The 18,634-nt window shown below is 65.0% G+C and overlaps 2 protein-coding genes across 2 annotated transcripts; one reads left to right on the forward strand and one right to left on the reverse strand.

Moving 5' to 3' along the window:
- Window positions 1-334: 334 nt before the first annotated feature.
- Window positions 335-5,255, forward strand: C1QTNF12 (C1q and TNF related 12). The gene is made up of 8 exons (XM_060624521.3): window positions 335-928; window positions 3,221-3,337; window positions 3,419-3,530; window positions 3,622-3,773; window positions 4,250-4,358; window positions 4,566-4,656; window positions 4,802-4,880; window positions 5,076-5,255. The coding sequence occupies exons 1-8, from the start codon at window positions 764-766 to the stop codon at window positions 5,172-5,174; spliced, it is 924 nt and encodes a 307-aa protein (XP_060480504.1). The 5' UTR covers window positions 335-763; the 3' UTR covers window positions 5,175-5,255.
- Window positions 5,256-12,814: 7,559 nt separating this feature from the next.
- B3GALT6 (beta-1,3-galactosyltransferase 6) lies at window positions 12,815-16,678 on the reverse strand. The gene has a single exon (XM_060624005.3). It carries the CDS (start codon window positions 16,451-16,453, stop codon window positions 15,464-15,466), a length of 990 nt encoding a protein of 329 aa, XP_060479988.1. The 5' UTR covers window positions 16,454-16,678; the 3' UTR covers window positions 12,815-15,463.
- Between the last annotated feature and the right edge of the window lie 1,956 nt (window positions 16,679-18,634).

An 18,634-nucleotide genomic window follows, 5' to 3' on the forward strand; every position in this document is an offset into this window, starting at 1 on the left:
GAGCCTCGTGGGTCAGCTGTCCTGCTTCCTGGGTCCCGCCTTTCTCAGGAGTGGGATCCGAGCCAGGCTTCGGGGCATCGCCGGGACCTTGGGGTAGGGGCTGCTGTGTAGAGGGCTTGGGGGGCCCGAGCGAGGTGGGTCATACGTAGGAAGGGCAGTTGGGGCTGTCGGTCCTGATGGAGGGCTCCCCTACCCTGGGCCACCACCCTGAAGGGGCTGGATGTGCGGTGTCGGGAGCTGAGCTGGGAGGCAGGTGGGGTGAATTCGTGTTAACAGTTTCCAGGGTGAGTTGGCCCTGGGGGGGGGGGGGGGAGGGTGGGGGCTGTTTCCAAAGGCTCAGAGCGCCTGCGGGAGGCGCGGCCCCTGCTAACGCCCCGTCCACGCCCCCGGGCTGGCCTGGGAGCCCTCGGCGCGGCGCCGGCGGACCAGCCGAGTGTGAGCCCTCCCCCTTGGAGCTTCGGGGAGGAGGGGAGGGTTTATTTGGCGGCGGCGCGGGCGGCCGGGGCGCCGCGCGTGAGGGGAGGCGGGCGCCGGCCCCAGCCTGAGGGAGCAGGAGCGAGTCTGCCGTCGTCGTGCCCGCCCCGCCGCTGCTCCAGCTCACCCTGTGTGCACATGCACCGGCAGCAGCCAGGCGCCTCCTGGGGCCGTGTCCCCGCACCGGGGCCCTGAGTGCGGCTGTGCTGCTGCCCCCATGAGCACACCGGGCTGTCCCCACCCGCAGCGCTGAGCCATCACCGAGGTCCGGAGCTGCGGGCTGGCCGCCATGCACTGGGCCCGGGCTGCCGCAGCCCTCCTCTGGCTGCAGCTTGTGCTCCTCGGGGGCATCGGGGCGCGGCGGGAGCCCAAGAGGCCACGGCAGCCCGGCCAGCGCACCGAGCACCCCACCGCCACCGCGTCCAACAGCGAGGGGCTGCCAGGCTCCCCCAAGGTACATGCGGGCCGGTTGCACGTGGGTGCGGGTGTGCACGCCATTTGTAGACTTCAGGGGGGCCCCGGCTCTGCAGGCCTCCCCATCCTGTCCCCACGAAGTGGGACTTTGGGCACGATTTGCAGCAGCTGCTATTGGGGCATCCATGGGGCCCCCCTGGCCCAGGGGAAGGGGCGGGGGAGGAGAGGGACTTCCCAGAGGGGTTACAGTGAACCTTTGAAGCCCTAGGTTCCACGTGCTGCCGTTTGGTGTAACTGCTAATTCAGGAGTGGGTGGGGAGGAGTTCTAGACTCCTCGTTGGGAATCCAGGTCCCCCACAACTTGAGTGGCTGGAGAGGCCCAGGCTAGCCTGGACCCTGTGCTTCCTGGAGGTCCTTACCCTGATCGCTCACTGCGTGGCCAGCACCCTCTCCGGCCTCTGGCACAGGCTGTGTTCCTGGTTATTGCAGTCCCTCTGGCCCCAGTCTGGCCCTGGGTCCTCTCTGAGACAAAAGTTCCCCGCACCCACCTCAGCGCTGGTCCTCCACCTTTCCTGCTCCTTGTATCTCCAGAGGGGGTCTCGGAGCTGACTCCAGCAGGCCTGGTGGCTTTGTGCAGCTGCCCACCTGGGGGCCTCGGGACTGGGAAGGGAGAGGCCGTTGCTGGGACAGGTCCCCCACCCCCCAGCCCTCACGCCTTTGATCCTGGCCTCCAGCCTCCCAAGGGCGTCTCTGTGGCGGCCAGCCAGGCTGCTCTCAGCCCACGCGGCCCGTTGGAGCCCGGGGCCCCGTTTGCCAGACGGGCAGGCCGAGCCGGAGAAGAGTGGGCTACCCGCAGCTTCTGGGGCTGATTCCGGCCAGTCACCCAGGGGAAGGTGCTTAGTGGTCGTTCCCTGCCCTGCCTGGCACGAGTCGGCCTGGGGACAAACAGGAAAATCTCTATTCCAGGAGTGGTCTCCGTGGGTTGGAGGGCTGCCATGGGACACGTGCCCCGGACAGCCCTCCCCAGACACTGGAGCTCCTGCTCTTCTTGCTAGGGATGAGCTCATCTTCCACTTGTCCCCTGCTCCTGCAGCCCTTGGCCCCTAGACGCCACTGATGTACCGGTCTCTCAGGGCTCCTGGGTCCCTCAAGCGTGGCCAGGGTGGGTGGCAGCCAGGGGACCGGGCAGATACCAGATATGCGAGGAACCAGGACATTCCAAAGTTTTTTTGTTTTTTTTTTTTTTTTAATCTTTTTAATGTTTATTTATTTTTGAGAGACAGAGACAGAGCATGAGTGGGGGAGGGACAGAGAGAGGGAGACACAGCATCCGAAGCAGGCTCCAGGCTCCGAGCTGTCAGCACAGAGCCCGACGCGGGGCTTGAATTCACGAACCGCGAGATCATGACCTGAGCCGAAGTCGGACGCTCAACCGACTGAGCCCCCCAGGCGCTCCTGGACATTCTGAAGTTCTTGGTGTCCTTCTCTTCTCTGGGTGGGGCCCAGACCAGGGGTGGGAGGTGCCCTACCCTACCTGCCCTTCCCATCCCCCCCAGGATAGAGACTTGGCCTGGTCTATGGAGAGGAGGCCCTGGCTTTCCCAGGTCAGGAGGCGGCACCTGCCCCGGGCGCCTGGCTCTTGCTATGCTAGGGACTGAGGGCTGACTGCCGGCCTGGACCCCGGGTCAGGACTGCTCAGCTTCCCCTGCCTGGGTCAGCCTGAAGAGAGCGGCCAGGACTCTGCGAGCCCCATGGTGGTGGCTCTCTCCCAAACCTCGCTCCAACAGTGAGGTGGACTGGCCAGCTGTGGCCTGGGTCAGAGCCTGAACAGCAGGGCCGGCTGGGGGGCCAAGGCCACCAGCTCACGCACTCATGTCCAACACAAAGCAAGGCCTGTGCCTGTCCTCCCCCTGGTTTCGCATGGCTCTGGGACTCTCGAGAAGCCCCACAGAGAACTCGCTGCTCTTCACTGCTGCCCGCCTCAGCCAGGGTCAGGCCTCTGTTGGGACTTGTGGGGCCGGTCTTGTGTATACACAGGTGTGCCCATCTGCTTGGGAACAGGGTCCAGTGGGAGGGGACACGGTCGCTCTAATACAGAACCCAGACCACGGTGCCTGGATATCAGGCCCCGAGCCCTTGTCCTGTGTCTCATCTTGGTCTGGGTCCCCAGGGGTGGCCCGCGGTGCCCCGTTGCCACTTTTCTTGTGTGTACCCTGAGTCCTGCCCAAGGTGGCCTGGGTCCTGAGGTTCCCCGATGTCCGCTGGGGGCAGTAGGGCAGGACTCATTAGGGCCCGGTGGCCAGCTCACTAGCCCTGTTCCCTGGCCCTGCAGCCGACTGAGGCCTTGGGGCCTGAGTTCTCAGATGCCCACATGACATGGCTGAACTTTGTCCGGCGGCCAGATGATGGGGCCTCGAAGAGACGGTGCCGGGGCCGGGACAAGAAGTCGGTGAGCCCCGGGGTCTGAACCCAGGGCAGGGGTGGCTGTGGCTCCAACTAGGACCCTCACTTTGCTCCTGCCTCCCCGCAGCGAGGCCTCTCTGGCCCCCCAGGGCCTCCTGGGCCCCCTGGGCCCCCCGGCCCCCCCGGTGCAGCAGTCAACCAGGAGGCCCTGTTGCGAGAGTTTCAGGAGATGCTGAAAGGTGAGGCCCCTGTCCCTGACTCTTCCCGCCTGGGGCCCCGGGGGTGACCCCACACTGACCCCGAGGTGCTGCCTCACCCTTTTCCCCGCAGAGGCCACCGAGCGCCGGTTCTTGGGGCTGCTGAGCCCCTTGCTGCCTGAAGGGACAGGCAGGTGGCTGGTGGCTGAGGCCTTCCACTGTGGACTGAAGGGCCCTACAGTGGTGGACGAGAGGACACTGCTGGAGCTGCGTGGCTTCCAGGCTGTGAGTGGGCTCGGGGGCTCGGGGGGGCCCTGGTCCTCTTGGGGCATCTGCCGTAGGCCTTCCTCATGTACCAGCACGGGCCAGCGGGGTGCGTGGTGCTGGGTGGGCTCCCCACCACTGGGGGGGGCGGTGCTCACAGCCAGCCTGGGACAGCCACCCAGCACATAACATGCAGGGGGAGGTGACCTAGGTCAGGGTTAGCAGGTCTCGTGTGCCATGACTGGGTGGGATCCAAGGTGGCCGGGAGGCAGGGATACCTTTCCAGGTGGGGGCTCTTGAGGGTTCATCCATCCCTTGGGGCCTGGAGCCTGTGCCCAGGGGCCCAGAGGGGCATAGACACGTAGGTCACCCCCCACCTTGCCCACCTGGGGCCTGCTTGGGGTGGCGGCTGTTGGTCACAGGCGCCTCCCCCAGGCTGGATGTGCAAGATGAGGGCCCAGGCGCTGCAGCTGGCTGTTCACCTGCTATCCCTCCAGCCCACTGCCCAGGGCGCCTTCCTGCGGGGGTCCGGCTTGAGCCTGGCCTCGGGCCGGTTCACAGCCCCAGTGACCGCCATCTTCCAGTTTTCTGCCAGCCTGCATGTGGGTGAGTGGGGCCGGCCCCCAGACCTGGGTCCTTTGCTACAACCCCACCTCCCTGGGGGGTCTCACTCAGGGCCACCCTCCCCCAGCCCTCAGCCGCTCCTGGGCCTACATCTGGCAGTGCGTCCTGAAGGCCCCCAGTCCCGGCCCCCTGCCCCTCTCTGCTCCGTCCTCCCTGAGGGCTGTTGCAGGCCAGGCCCTGTCTCCACAGACCACAGGGAGCCGCAGGGCAGGCCACGGCTGCGGGCTCGGGACACAGTGCGGGCGCTCGTCTGCATCGAGTCCCTGTGTCATCGACACATGTGAGTGGGCCTTCCTAGGGGGCACCCTGAATGCTGGGCGGTCGCGGGGGCTGGTGCCCCAGTGTCGACCGCGCTGTGTATGGGGGTGGGGTCCTGGCCCCGCAGTCAGCTGTGCCCTCACCCCTGTCCTGCGCGCCCTGTCCAGGTCCCTGGAGGCCATCTCGGGCCTGGAGAGCCGAGGCAGGGTCTTCACCATGCAAGTCCAGGGTCTGCTGCACTTGCAGGTGAGGCCAGGGGGCTGCACCGGGGGGGGGGGGGGGGGGGGGGGCGGGGATGGGGGTGGATCCGAGGCCCGGAACATCGGCCAGATGACCCCTGGGGTGGGTGCTGTGTGCTGGGGCTTGAGCTTCATCCCTCCATGCGCTCCCCCGGGCAGGCGGGTGTCGTGGGTGGTGACATCCACTGTGGGGTGTCTGCAGGCTGGACAGTACGCCTCCATCTTTGTGGACAACGGCTCTGGGACAGCCCTCACGATCCAGAGTGGCTCCAGCTTCTCCGGCCTGCTCCTGGGCACGTGAGGGCCAGACAGGGTCCCCCACCCGCCCCCCACTGTCCTCTGTAAAACCTCTGGTGACAGCAATAAAGAGCTCTCAGCCCTCCCTGTCGCCTGGTCACTGTGTAGTCATGGGGGTGGGGGGCGCAGGTGTGGCCCTGGAAGGACGTGTGGCCTCATGTCCGGCCTGGAGGCAGCGATCTGTGGACACGTGAAGGGCCAGGGGCCCAGACCCGTTCAGCACCAGAAGTTGGTCAGATGGTGGCCAGATGCCGCGTGCCGTGCCTGTCTGGGGTGCGGAGCGCGAGGTGGGGAGCCCTTGGGAGGGCCTTGTCCCGTGGGGCAGGTGCGGGGAGCCCACGGGTGTGGGCCACACACAAGATTGCACGTGCGCGTGCAGGTCACCAAACCCCACACGTGAGCCCAGAGTGCGTTCCTGCCCACGCTGGGGTGCTGAGTGCGCCTGTGTTTGCGGGGCGGGGCCCAGGGTGGTCCAGGCCCAGGCCGGCAGGGCACCTCGCTGACCCCACTTCTCCTTGGTGGCTGCCGCATCAGGTGGGTGCAAACCCCAGGTGGGGCGGCCAAGGCCGTGCCCGCCCGTCCTGTGGGTTTGGGGCCCTCTACCCCTACCCGGTCTTGGCTCCAGCAAACCCAGACCAAAGAATGTAAATCGATCTTGGGATGTCTGGGCCTCCGCAGAGCTGCTGAGATACTATCTCTGGTTGGCACCTGGGTCCTCGGCAGGCGGCCCCACCTGGAGGGCTGAGGTGAGGCCCCTGACCCCTCCACAGAAGCCTGGGGGCTGGAGGTGGGGCTCGGGTCCGCAGCAGCAGGGCCTGAAGCCCCATTTCCAAGGCTGAGCAGGGAAGGGCCTCTTTCACCCTGTAGACGGAGGGACGGGGCAGGTTGAGGTTGGAGCCCAAGGGCCGTTGTTCAGCTTCTCCCCCTGGGGACCCTGACCCCTGTGGGGGGTGAGGGGCATGGCGTGGGGGGGGCATGGCGTGGGGGGGGGGGCGCGGAGCATGGGAGGGACCCTCCCTGCAGCCTGTTGGGTAATGAGGCGGGAGAGCAGTGGTGCCAGACTGGCGCCAGCCCGTGCAGCCCAGGGTTTGGCCGATGACCCACCCCACCTCTCTCCCTGGTCGTCCCAGGCTGGCGTCAGGGGCTGGGGGGCTGAGTGGGGGGTGTCTCTGCTTCAGCTGCAGGCACCGGCCTGGTCTGAGTGGGGATACTCTGGTAGCTTGTGGGGGTGGGGCGTGGGTGCCTTCCTGGGGTCTCCAGTGAGAAGGTTGGGAGAGGGGGGGCACACAGGGGAGGCAGATGCTTGGGAGGACACAGCGTCCCCCACTTCCCATGACCGAGGTCCCGTACCAGGCTGGCCAAGCTTGGCTTGGCCATGGGCACCAGTTTATAGAGGGGTAACAGCCTGTGGGCTGACGGGGCTGCCCAGGGCACAGTGGGAGGGGACACTGAGGGATCGTGGCCAGCACCCAGCCAGACTCAGCCGGGCCCGGGGCCTCACTGCATCCAGGAGCTCTCCCGCAGGTCCTTCAACACCGGCCAGTCCCCCGCCCAGCCTGGTCCGGGAGGGGGCAGGTCTCACATACCCAGAGCTGCTCTGGGGGCGGCGATGACAGAGATGGAGACCCAGAGCCTGCAGAGAGTGACAGACAGGGGATGACAGATGAGAGGTGGGGACGCGAGGACAAGGACGAACCAGGCCAGCCCCTTGGAGCCCACAGGGGGCAGGGGGCCAGGGCCAGGTTGTGGCGCCTGACTGCACCTGCCTCCCGGTCTGTCTGGTCTTTCCCCCTGTCTCTGCCACCCTAATCAGAGGTCATTAGCCACTTCGCTGCAGTCCCCCTGGAATGTGCTGCCTCCAGCTGAGCCTCCGTGGCTGAGGATGTGAGAGCAGAGGCGCGGGGGGCCGGGGTGGGCCGTCATGACCGCCAATCAGCTTCGAGCACTGTGAGCGGGGGTGGTCACAGCGTTCAGGCCCCAGGCTCAGACAGGCCCCCAAGGACACAGGCTGGCCCCCCAGTGTGAGCAAGGGGCCAGTGCAGGGCGAGGCTCCCACAGGCATACCCTGGGCCCAGCTGCATCCTTTTCTCTCATCTCTCCTGCCTTCAGGAGCTCCCAGGTACAACCCTCACAGACACAAAGGGAAGCAGTGTTCTGTCGAATGGAAAAGATCAAGGTTCTTAAGTAGCTGACTCTGGGACCTACTTCAGCGGAAGCTTGTTGCTCTATTGTCTTCAGCCCGAACTGTGGTGTTTGAAAAGCTCCCTGAGGCCTTGGGAAGGGTCTGGAGCCCCCTAAGTGGCCCTGGGTCCTTGCAGTGATACCCAGCCTGAGCAGGGTTCCCGGGAGTGGGAGAGCTTGGGAGATGGGGCCGTTTTCCTGGGCCTGGTCTCTTCTGGTTTCATAGCTGGGCTCTGGGGTGGCCTGAGCGTCTGGCTGGGCCACACAGCTCTGGAGAGCCTCGGGTTGACTGTTGACCCCAAGCCGTGCCCAGGAGCAGCGGGAAGTAATGGGCTGGTTTCACTGACCTCTTTTAGGGCTCAGTCCCAGAACCTCCATCTGACCCTGGGGCTTGCCAGGGAGGGCTGTAGGCCCTGCTGTGCTAGGTAGGGGCCCCTGGGAGGGGGTATGCTTCCTCTGGCACCCCCCAGCCCTCCGCTGCCAGATCCCTGGTCTTGGGTCCATGGCCTGGTTGTAGGCCTTGGGGCCCTGGGGGTGGGGTGTCTCGGGGCTGGGTCATGGCCTGCCCCTCCAGTGCCCTCCATGTGCTGTGTTTGAGGGCAGACAGGAATGTGGGCATCTGGCTCAGGACAGCTGGAAAGTCCTCTTGGGGGCCAGGAGCGCCCACTAGCTTAGCAGCCAGGCCTCAACCTCGGTCCGTGGCAGGAGGCTGGAGGGGCAGGATGGGGGGGGGGGGGTCCTGGCTATGGGCGAGAAGGCTGCCCGTCCCCTCTGCCCGTGGTCCTCCTCTGAGAGGCCTGTGGGATGGGACAGGGTGGGGGTGAGGTTTCCAGAAGAGCACCCTCCCCACCAGCCTGGGCCCTGGAAGAAGTGTGGGCTTTAGGATACAGCCAGGACAGGCTGGCCCTCGGTGGCCGGGGCCCAGCTTTGGGCGCGACTTCCCCCCCTCGGGGTTGGACCTGGGGCTGGTGAGTGGGAGGGCTGTTCCAAGGGCGGCTGCTTGTCCTCCAAGCATACCTGGGAGGTTCTCACACCCCGTCGGGACGTCCCGACTCCTACGGCCCGGGCCAGGGACTGAGAGTTGGCCTGGGGTGTGGGGGGGGGGGTCGGGGCGGGAGTGTCCGCGCTTCTCTCGGGGCTCCCTGTGCTGACTTGCTGTCCTTGTGGTGGCTGCGATCGTGTCTCTGGGCCAGTGGAGCTGCCCGGTGCTGCTGTGTGTGAGACGTGTGTGGGGTGGAGTCTCTGTGTCTCCTCTGTCTCTGCCCTGGGACCAGGGCTTGTGTGCTGAGCTAGAATCACCAGGCCCCTGGGGAGCAAACACAGGGCAGGTGTCTGGGGCCCAGTGGCTGGAGCCCCTGGCCAGCCAGTCCCTGAGCTCGGGAACGGCCGTGCTCGGTCCTGGGCGTCAGGGAGGCCGGCTGGCGGGGCTGTGCGCGTGGCCACAAAGCCGCTGGACCCTGGGGTGGGGATGTGCTGCTGTCAGTCCTCGAGTTGGACTCTCCGTGACAGCTGGGGACTCTGGGTGCTGGGGGCAGGGGAGAGGGCTTCCTCACCCCCAAGGAGAAGCTCGCAGCGCACTGTCCTGGGACAGAAGCTCACTGGGATGGCGGGGGGTGGGGGTGTGCCTTGTCGCACCTGAGGCCTCCGATCCGAGGCCGCGCAGCCCTCTGCTGGGGAGCAGGGTGGGGCACTGCACCCCGGGGTCTTGCTCACTGGCCCGGCTTGAACGGTGCACTCGATGGGCTCTGAGTTCAGGCGGCTCCGAGCTCCGCACGACCTTAGGGCCCTGCCTCAGGGTCAGCCAGGAGCTGAGGCCTTCAGCATCTCAGGGTCTCCCCGAGCCCGGCCCCTGCAGCCACGTTAAGCGAGGCTGGGAAGCACGTCCGGATGTCGAGCCCGTGCCTGCTCCCGCCATCGGCACGTCTGCCCACTTGTGTCTGATGGTGTGCACAGGCGGGCCTGGCCTAGGGGTGGGGGTGTGGTGCTTGGGGACAAAAGGCCTTTGTTCGGGGGAGTTTGGGGTGCAGCCCCTGCCCCGGGGCAGTGACTCATGGGTTCCTCTGGTTGATAATGTCAGTTTTGTAACAGCCGGCAGGTCACACACACACCCGGGGCGGCCTCGAGGGTAGGAGGGACCCCCACCCGCACTCGCGGCCCCTCCAGGCTGCTCTGTTGGAACCTGGGTATGTGAGGGGGTGGCAGCGAGAGCAGGAGTGAACAGGAAGGGTGTCAGAGGGCCAAGCGAAACTCCAGTTGTGAAGTAAAGCATCTCCAGAAGCAGTCGCTCAGCCTTCCTGCAGCCCCTCGCCTGCCTCCTGGCCCCCTGCCCCCCGCCCCCCCGCCCCCTCCGGGCCCCAGAAGCCCATCCGCAGGGGGCCCTCACAGCAGCCCGCACCAGGGCCAGACCCAACAGACCCAAGGACGCACTCTTCCGGACCTTCGCCGTGGGGTTGTCTGATCCTTCCTCTGGGGCCAGAGGGACAGGGTGGGGGCCTGCCTGGGGATATGCTCAGAGGGCCTGACGTGGTGACTCCTGTCGCGGGCTTGAGCCTGGCTCTGGCCATCCACCCGTCACTCCCTTTGAAGGATCGAGTGGGCGCCTGCGTCAGGGTGCCGGGCCCCTCGGGGGTTGGGCCTTTGAGATCCTCGGACACCGCTGGAGGTCGGGGGCAGGGGTTGGATCCCCGGGCTGGGCCAGGCCCTGGGTGGTGGGAGGCAGGCTGCAGGTGAGGGTCCTCACCGGGTTTCCGTCCTGCTGGCTGCAGCCTGTGGTGTTTACTCTGGAAGACGGGCTAGTCCGTGGTCCGGGTTCTCCGTGGCCCTGGCTTCTCCCCGGCCTGTGAACGCCACCACCAGCCGAGCTCTGCTTGGCGGGCCCTGCCACCCAGCCATCTGTGAACCCTGCTGGCTGGGAGAAGGGCCTCTGGGGCCATGTGCACAGGAAGTGCAGGCACCTGGGGCCAGGGGCGACAGGGGCACCTGGGCAGGTGGCCGGCCACAGGTGTGTGTGGGAGGGCCCCTGACCATCCTGCTGAGTGGCGGCGACTGGCCAAGCAGCTTCCCCCACTGCCACCCCTGCCTAGACCTCCTTGGATTCCAGTTCCTGCTGCCCCCCCGCCTCCCCCTCCCAGCTGCCAGGGCTCCCTTCCTGGGGGTAGCTTTCATCTCCAAGCTCAAGTGGAGACCCCTCTGCAGAGAGCCTTGACCCTCGTCACTTCCTGGCCCCCCCCACACCCCCCACTCCCAAGATGGCCCTGGTGTAGCCCTCAGGTCTGTGTCAAGGCGGGGGAGGGGCAGAAGCCACTCCACCCCACCATTAGCTTCTGCAGAGGCTGGGTCTCCTGAGAGCAGCCTGTCAGGAGCCCCACCCCAGGCTCGGGATGCTCTCCAGGTCCCCACCAGGGACCTGGGGCTAGATGGGCACCCCTGGGCACCTGCTGGTGCTCAGACTGGGGGCCACACCTCTGCCCAGTCTTCTGACTTGGGCAGCTGAGGCTGGCATCCAGAATGGGGTCCCACATCCCTGGGACCTCCCAGAACACATTCCCCTGACCCTGGTGCCCTGCCCTAGCCTTGCAGAACTGCTGATCTTCTCCGATTTCACTCATTTCCTGTTCTGGGCCCCTCGGGGGCCAAGGGGAAGGCCGGGAGCTGGGAGTGGGCGCCCTGCACCGATGGCCATCGGCCTCCATGATGCCCGCTGGACCAGGCCCCGGGCACAGCAGCGTGCCTGAGCTCGGTCCATGGGATGCCTGCCGAGGCCCCGCTGCGAGTCTCCTTCGCTGCAGCCGGAGCAGAGGCCTGACGCTGTCAGTCTTCCCTCTCCCCTCCCCCTCTCCTCCCTGCCCCCCGCACCGCTTGTCAGGCCACACCACCCACCGCACCACCTGCAATGGGACCCCACAGTGGGGGAGGCACAGGGTCTGTGGGGGGGGAGGGGCTCCAGAGACACCCAGCAGAGGACAGTCCCCAGGGCACGCGGGCCCCAGGACACACGGGGCAGTGGGCTGTTTTGTTGGCTTTGAGTGATCTCAGAAGCAGTCGGCCCAGTGGGTAGGGTTACCTGGCTGCGGTGTGGCCATGGGGGGTAGTGCTGGGCCTTCTGCAGGAGACTGTGAGGGCACGAAGTGGGGGAACGGGGATGGATGGGGGGCCAACGGCACCATCCACAGGAAAGATGGGGGGCAGGAAGGGCTGGGTCAGAGGAGAGTGTGGGGGTGAGTGAGAGCAGAGGAGGGTAGGGAGCTCCAGGGGGTAGCCCAGGCTGGCAGTGAGCCCACCCTGGCCCTGAAGATGGGGGCACAGGTGCCCACAGAGGCCAGGTGACAGGATTATTTCAGCTCCCAAGCTGTAGGATGTGGGGAAGGTCCTCTGGGTGGGTGCCAGAAGGTGACCGCCGGGGAGACCCTGGAGTGGAGGCTCATGGGGTCTCAGGAACGGGAAGACTCACAGGGCTTGGACCATGACCCCTCGAGAGCCCAGGGTTTGTTCTGAGGCCAGGCCGTGGTTTAAGGACAGACACTCCCCCTAAGGACTGCCCGCTCCCTAGGCTCAGAGAAGGAGAGAGACATTAGCTCAACCCAGGGCACACTGACTAGAAACAACCTGAGCCTCTCTCCAAATCCCTGGGTCCGGAGCGCAAGCATCAAGGAGCAGCCAGCACGCAGACTTTTTGGGATTGGCTTTTCTTGCTTGATGGAATTCTTTGGAGCTTCATCCTGTCACTGCCAACGTTTCTGAAGTTTCGACATTTTCTGGTCCTGGAACCTTGGCCAAAGCGCTCAGTCTCTATGCCCCGTCTCTTCCTCTTTCTCGGGAAAACGAAGGGGCCGTTGCCAGGGCTGCACGCCAGCCCGCAGAAGTGCTGAATGCAGGCACTGGCCTGCTACCCTGGTGTCCCAACAGCTCGAGTCCTCTCCTGACACCTGCTCTCCACGTTGGCCCCGGGGGAGGGAGGGGCGGGGCCAGGGCCCTCCATGAGAAGAGGGGCACCACTCGAGGTGGTGCCGGGTGGCCCATGCCCCTCCGGGCCTGAGGCTCTCTGCCAGTGTGGGCTGACGGCCACTTAAAGGGAGACTGGTTTGGCTGGGAGAGAGTTGGCGGCCCTGTGTCCCAAACCCCCAGTAAAAACCAGTTCGGTGGTCTGACTCCCCATCTCCCAAGAGCCTACCGTCTCCCGGGCCCCTGGCCGGCGTTGGGCTCAGCCACTGGCCTTAGGACACACGTGTCCAGGTGGCGTGCAGCCTGCAGTGTGTGGCTCAGTGGGCGGGAGGTGCAGTCTGGGGGGGGCCGCCCTGACCTGGAGAACCCGCCAGCCAGGGCGGGCTCTATCCATGGGCCCCAGTATCGCCGGCAAGGTGATGGCGGAGGGTCCCTCCAGGAAGGGACCCCTGGCCGTCAGATCGAACGTGTGGTCTGAATCCTGTTACAACTGCAGTAATGATGTGCACAGTCAGCCCAGGAGAGGGTTTGTTCTGTATGGAAATTTAATGATTTCGGCTGAACGACAGGAAGTTTCCATTTTTGTCAAAACTGGTTGCATCCTGGCACCTTCACGTGATTCAAGCGAATGCTCAGTCTCGTAGGTCCCCCTCGCCTCAAGAGACACGTCTGGGTTTTTAGATTTTTTACGAGGAGGCCCTGGACATGGCTGCCATGCTTCCTTCCCATGGGGTGTGCTCTGGACGAACCGGAAACTACAGCAGGACTGCAACGCAGGGCAGGGATCAGAGGTCCACCCCTGGGCTCGGAGCCTGGCTCTGCCCCCGGCGCGTGGGTGCCGGCAAGCTGTCTGCAGAAGGAGAACGGACACGGGCACACGGCAACTCCTTCGACAATCCCGACGTTCACGCAACACGTTCAGGCGAAAAAGGTCGGCGGGGTCCCATTCTGCTCACCCCGGTGTCCCCAAACCTGGCTCTCTTGTGAATCCTTGTCCCGCAAACCAGGTGTTCACAGGGGAAAGGTCAGTCCTGGCTCAAACTGGCCAATCAGAAAGCCGACGTTCACCTCGTAATCAGAATGTGTCAGCTCTTGGGACCTCTCTGGCCCGGCTTCCACCTTCTAAAGGCAGGAGAATCGCAACCACGAGACCATCCCCCGCTTCCTTCTGGCCCAAGACTCCAGACTCCGGATATCCTTCTACCTTTCAACAAAAATAACCCCAACCTGCCGCTGTGGACTACATCCCCCCAAACTCAGACTGAAGCCTCAACTCCCAGTGTGATAGTATCTGGAGGTGGTGGTAGCTGAGGTCATGCGGGTGGGCCCTCTGGTGGGATCAGCGTCCTTGTAAAAAGAGACACCAGGCACTCGCTTGGCTCTCTCCCGTCACAAGGCCGCGGTGAGAAGGCAGCCGCCTGCAGGCCGGGAAGAGGGCCCTCACCACCCAGCCCAGGTGGGGCCGATCACACGTGCTCTTAGAGCCTGCAGACTTGAGGGACACACATCTGTGGCGTTTTGTCACCGCGGCCCAAGCTAAGACGCCCGCTCTCACGATCCACGGCCCGAGAACACCAGAGAGTGGCAGGTCAGAGGTCTGTGCCTTCTGTTTGCGTTGCCCGAGGTGCACTGCGGACACTGGCCGCGTGGCCAGGTTCCCCGGACAGCAAACCCAGGTCAGACCCCAGAAGAGCTCTGTAGGACCATGCACCACTGTACCGGGAGGGGCTCGCGCTGTCCCGGAGCCTCTCTATTTGACTTCTGTGACGGTCGCAGCGCTCACTTTCACATTTAACGGGGAAAAAAGGGACCCGAGTCTCCGAGGATGTGTCCAGGTTTGAGAGGGGTGATCGGTCACGGGGGCGGTGCACGTAAATGCGTTCTGTCTCCAAAAGGACGCGGCAGCCAGTGAAGCCTTTCTAAAGACAGAACAACGGACACCTCACCGATACTTGTAAGAGTTCAGATTCCTGGAACTTGGGCCCAGAGTCTAAAATAACAGATGTGCAGGTGAGGAACACTTTGGCCTGCACGGCTGCGAGGAAGCCTTAAAAGGAGTCTTTTCAGAAAGAGACAATGGGACCGACTTTCCAGTGTAAACTAGAAAGAGAAATGGACAATTTTAGAATTCTTCCACATTTAAACACACATGCAGCAACGAGCCTACAACTCAAGCTGTAAAAACAGATTAATCCACAAATTCCAAGTTCTGATAGAAAAGTCTTCCCTTAAGTAATTTAAAAAATACACTGAGACCCACACGCTCCCAACTTAAAACTCTTATCTACACGAATTTACAATATTTATAAGTCACAGACTCGCGCCGAAGCACACTGATCACAGATTCACTTTGGAGCAACACAGACCAAAACACCACTGAGGCCGTGAAACAGTGACACCAAGTGTAAACCCTAGACTTGCACATGACAAATGGTACCAACACGAAACACAGAAGCAGGTAACCTAACTCGATACGGCCACAGCAATTCTGAGGAGGAAAAGCCACTGGAGTGCGTCGCAGTGAAGGTGCAACATGCAAGGGCCCGAGGGTCAGATCCCTGCAGCCGCGGCTCTCTGGGCAGTGATTCCCTACGTGGACGGTCACCACAGGATGCAGGACAAGGCACAGTCCCCACCCCTGAACGAGTCCAGGTTCTTTCTCTGTGGTCAGGTCCGCAAGTGCCCGTCAGCTCCAGCCTCTCGCTGCTGCTGGCCCCTATGTCGGGAGAAGGACAGGCCGGGGCGCGGCGGCAAAGCCCTGCCGGCTCGCCCAAAGCTGGGCGTCTTCACAGCCGGGCCGATGCCGGCTGAGATCCAGGGACCAGACGTTTCTACCTGGAGGTAAGGTGCTGCCCTGGCAAGGCCCGGTGGCGGCCGCTGGGGCGCACGGCCCTGGGCGCGACCACGGGAGCTGGCACCCGCGAGCTGTCCGCCGCCGCTTGGCGTCTGCCTGAAAACCCTACCGGTCGCCGCAGAAGCCAGGTCCCCTTGAGGGCTGGGCTCCTTCCGGACACCCGGCCAGAACCCGTCAGCCGTGCCCGTGCAAGGCCGGCGGGAGGCCGCCTCAGCGGCTGCCTCACGGGACCCTGAACGACCGTCGCGGCGGCGGCCGCCTTGGGGGCCCTGTCCCGGCCTCCGTGCGGCTCGCGGCGGGTCGGCTGCGGCCGCGGCTCAGGGGATGCCCTCCTTCCTCTGACAGCACTGCGAGGGGGGCGCGGACCAGTCGTAGATGTAGGACAGGCGCAGCTGCACCTCCTGCCTGCACAGGCGGCCCTCCCGCATCAGCGTCTGGTGCTTCTCCAGCATGTCCTCCAGGCTCTGCTTGTGAGTCACCAGGTACTGGTTGCTGCAGCCGCGGGACTTGTACTCGGTGTCGAAGCGCGGGTCGTGCTCGCGCTGGACGTCCACCGGCGCCAGCCAGGCGCCCAGCGACACGTCCTCGCTGTGCCAGGCGCGCAGGTACTCGCGACTGAGGCGCAGGTAGTGCACCAGGTCGGCCGAGAGCACGTAGCCGCCGCCCAGCGCGTAGGGCAGGTAGTAGTCACAGAGCTGCCAGGCGGCCTCGCGCCAGCGGCCCCCGGGCTTGACGCGGCCGCGGCCCGAAAAGAAGCCCCAGTAGAGGCGGCGGCGACGCGCGGGTTCGCGCGCGCGCAGCTCGGCCAGCAGCGCGTCCAGCCGCGCGAACGAGTCGTCGTCGGCCTTAAGCACGAACTCGAAGGCCACGTGCTCGTCCAGCCAGGACAGCATGGCCAGCACCTTGGCGGTGAGGTTCTCATACGCGTCGCGCAGCGCGGGCAGCAGCAGCAGGTCGCCGTGCCGCGCCTGCTCGCGCTCCAGGGCGCGCCGCTCCTCGGCGCCCAGGCCGCCCGTGCCCACGGCGAAGCGCGCCCACACGTCGCCCGGGCCGCCGCGCCGCGCCGCCGCCAGCCACGTGCCGCGGACCACGCTGCGCCGCTCGGCCGCCCGGGGCGCGCTGGCCACCAGCACGGCCAGGAAGGCGGCGGCGCGTGCGGGCCCGGCGGGCGGGGGGCTGCGGCCGGGCGGCGGGCGGGGGCCGTCCGCGGCGCAGCGGGCCAGGTAGAGCAGGCCGGCGCCGCAGAGCGCCAGGCCGCCCAGGGCCAGCGCCGTCCGGTGCCGCCACGCGCGCCGCAACAGCTTCATGGCGCGCGCGCGCGCACGGGAGGCGCCCGAGGCTCCGCGGCTGGCACGCAGGCCGCGTCCCCCCGCGGCGGACGCGGAGGGCTACGGGGCGCCCGTCACGTGGGCGCCCGTCACGTGGGCACGCGCGCCCTTCTCGTTGGTTGCCTCGGGAGGGCGGCGCGGCCACTTCCGCCCAAGGGAAAGATGGCGGCACCGGCGTCGTCACGGCGGGGTCGCGCCAGCGCGCGCCGTTCCTGGTCCGCCTCTTCCCGGAAGAAAGATGGCCGCGGCCTAGGCGCGTCCCGTCGGAGGCGTCACGGGCGCTCGGGCCCCGCTTGGCGGATCCTGGGCGAGGGGAGGGAGGCCGGTGAGTGAGGGCTCCGGGGCGGGGGGCGTCGGGAGGCCCGCAGACGCGCCCTCGGGCCGCTGGACCCTGGGCTCCTGTCCTCTCCGCCCACACCGACGGATGCCGCCGGGGAACTGAGGCTGGGGGAGACAGGTCGGCAGGGGAGTGGGGTGGACCCCGGTATTTACCAGCGAGGTGACCTCCCTCTCCTAGTCTGTAAAAGGTGCCCTAATTGGTAGGGCTTGGTGAAGATTTGGAATGATGCGTGTAAAGCCCTTGATTTCCGGTTCAGCCAGTGGCAGGTGTTAGGAACACTCTTAGCGGGACTCCAAAAACCGGAACAGAGCTGTGAGAATAAGGTTCGCGTTTTTATCGGCAAGAGATCTAGTTTCGCCTGAACGGACACCCCAGGATGGCCAAGAAGTGTCGCCTCCACTTAAGCTGGTCACCCTGGGGCGGCGTTAACACCCTCCCCTGACGTCGTTTCTAGAGGACGGCGACTCCCTAGTCAAGGGGGCAAAGCCCCCTGCCCTTTGAAATCCCATTCTGGTGGGGCAGGCAGGGGACGAGGAACTGAGCAGTTGACTGAGATATTCAGCCGCGCTGCTCCTTTTGTGCTTACCAAGATAGGTAACTGTCGTAAGCGGAGAGGAGGAAGTTTCACTTGACTTCCTGATGTCCGTTCAGTTATCTTGGCGTTACTTTTTGTACAGAACGTAGTGTACTACCCATGAAGATAAGCGCACGGTTGATTTTGCTCTTTCAAGGAGCAAAGTACAGCCTGTTTGGACGCAATGTGTTTTTATGGCCACAGTCAGGGGGAGTGACAGTAACGTCAGGGGAAAGCTCTCTGGGTTTGCAGGACACTTTCCTAGCCAGGAGAGCTGGGATGCAGCACTGGAGTCACACTCCAGCAGGAAAGGAAACCGTCCTCAGCCATGGGAAGAAAACCCAGCATGAGCACCTGCGTCGGGGGCTCCCTACCTTGGTGGCTGCAGGCTCCTACAGGTCTTGGCTTATGGCAGGCTGCATTTCCTCCCGGGCCCACCTGAAGGCCAGCGCCACTGGCATCTCCTTGGCACCTGCGCAGAGCATCTCCTCTTGGTTTAATACCCCCGTGACCTGCTTGCCAGAGCTGTGGGTTCCTTGCCAGGCACCACTTCCTCGTGGTCTGTTTACATACAGTCCTGTTGGTTTTGAGTCACGTGCCCTGTTCTGTTCCCATGGGCCTTGTGTTTTTATTGTGCGCTCTTTTGCGCTGACGTGTCCAGGAACGTGCATATTGCGATGTGGCAGAAATAGCTGTATGTGTTCGCTCACTTCTGTGGAGTGCCTGCTGGGTGTAGACGGTGTGAGGGCCGTTGGATGGCGACGTGGGGGAGGGTGTGGCGTTCCAGTAGATGTGATTGAAGGGCAGTCACAGCACAGAGAGTACCATGGGGCAGCTGGCGGGCGCTCGTGCCCGTGGGGAGATCGCAGGCCCCAGAGGCCTGGGAAGAGGGACGTTTGCCACCCTGTGAGAGGCCCTCCCTCAGAGGGGTGAGACAGGTGAGGTGAGAGAGGCAGGGCTTGTCGAAGGGCCCAGACGGTGCGCAGGTTCAGAAGGTTAGTGCATCAAGGCATCACGTGTCGGGAGAATAGCGCTGGTGAGGAGCAGGTAGCCTCAAAGGGAAGCATCGAGGAAGCAAGTGGTGGCATCTGCTAGTGCCCCCGGGCCAGCCTTGGCTCGAGCTGTGTGCCCTCAGGCTGGGGCGTGGTGGCTGTGCTGCTGGCCAGCATAGGCAGGCGCTGTACCTCCTGAGCCCCATATGCCCCAGCTTGGCGGCGGGAGGGCACCCTGGCCTGTGGCCAGTGTG

The sequence above is a fragment of the Panthera onca genome, chromosome C1 (genome assembly GCF_046562875.1).
Source record: "Panthera onca isolate mPanOnc1 chromosome C1, mPanOnc1 haplotype 2, whole genome shotgun sequence".
In the NCBI taxonomy this organism is placed as follows: domain Eukaryota; kingdom Metazoa; phylum Chordata; class Mammalia; order Carnivora; family Felidae; genus Panthera; species Panthera onca.

What these genes read in the sequence shown, in the direction of transcription:
- C1QTNF12 (XM_060624521.3), top strand. Translation starts at nt 764, where the DNA reads ATGCACTGGGCCCGGGCTGCCGCAGCCCTCCTCTGGCTGCAGCTTGTG. An exon ending in GTTTCAGGAGATGCTGAAAG is followed by an intron (nt 3,531 to 3,621) that starts GTGAGGCCCCTG and finishes TTTTCCCCGCAG; the next exon opens with AGGCCACCGAGCGCCGGTTC. An exon ending in TTCTGCCAGCCTGCATGTGG is followed by an intron (nt 4,359 to 4,565) that starts GTGAGTGGGGCC and finishes CTGTCTCCACAG; the next exon opens with ACCACAGGGAGCCGCAGGGC.
- B3GALT6 (XM_060624005.3), bottom strand. Translation starts at nt 16,453, where the DNA reads ATGAAGCTGTTGCGGCGCGCGTGGCGGCACCGGACGGCGCTGGCCCTG.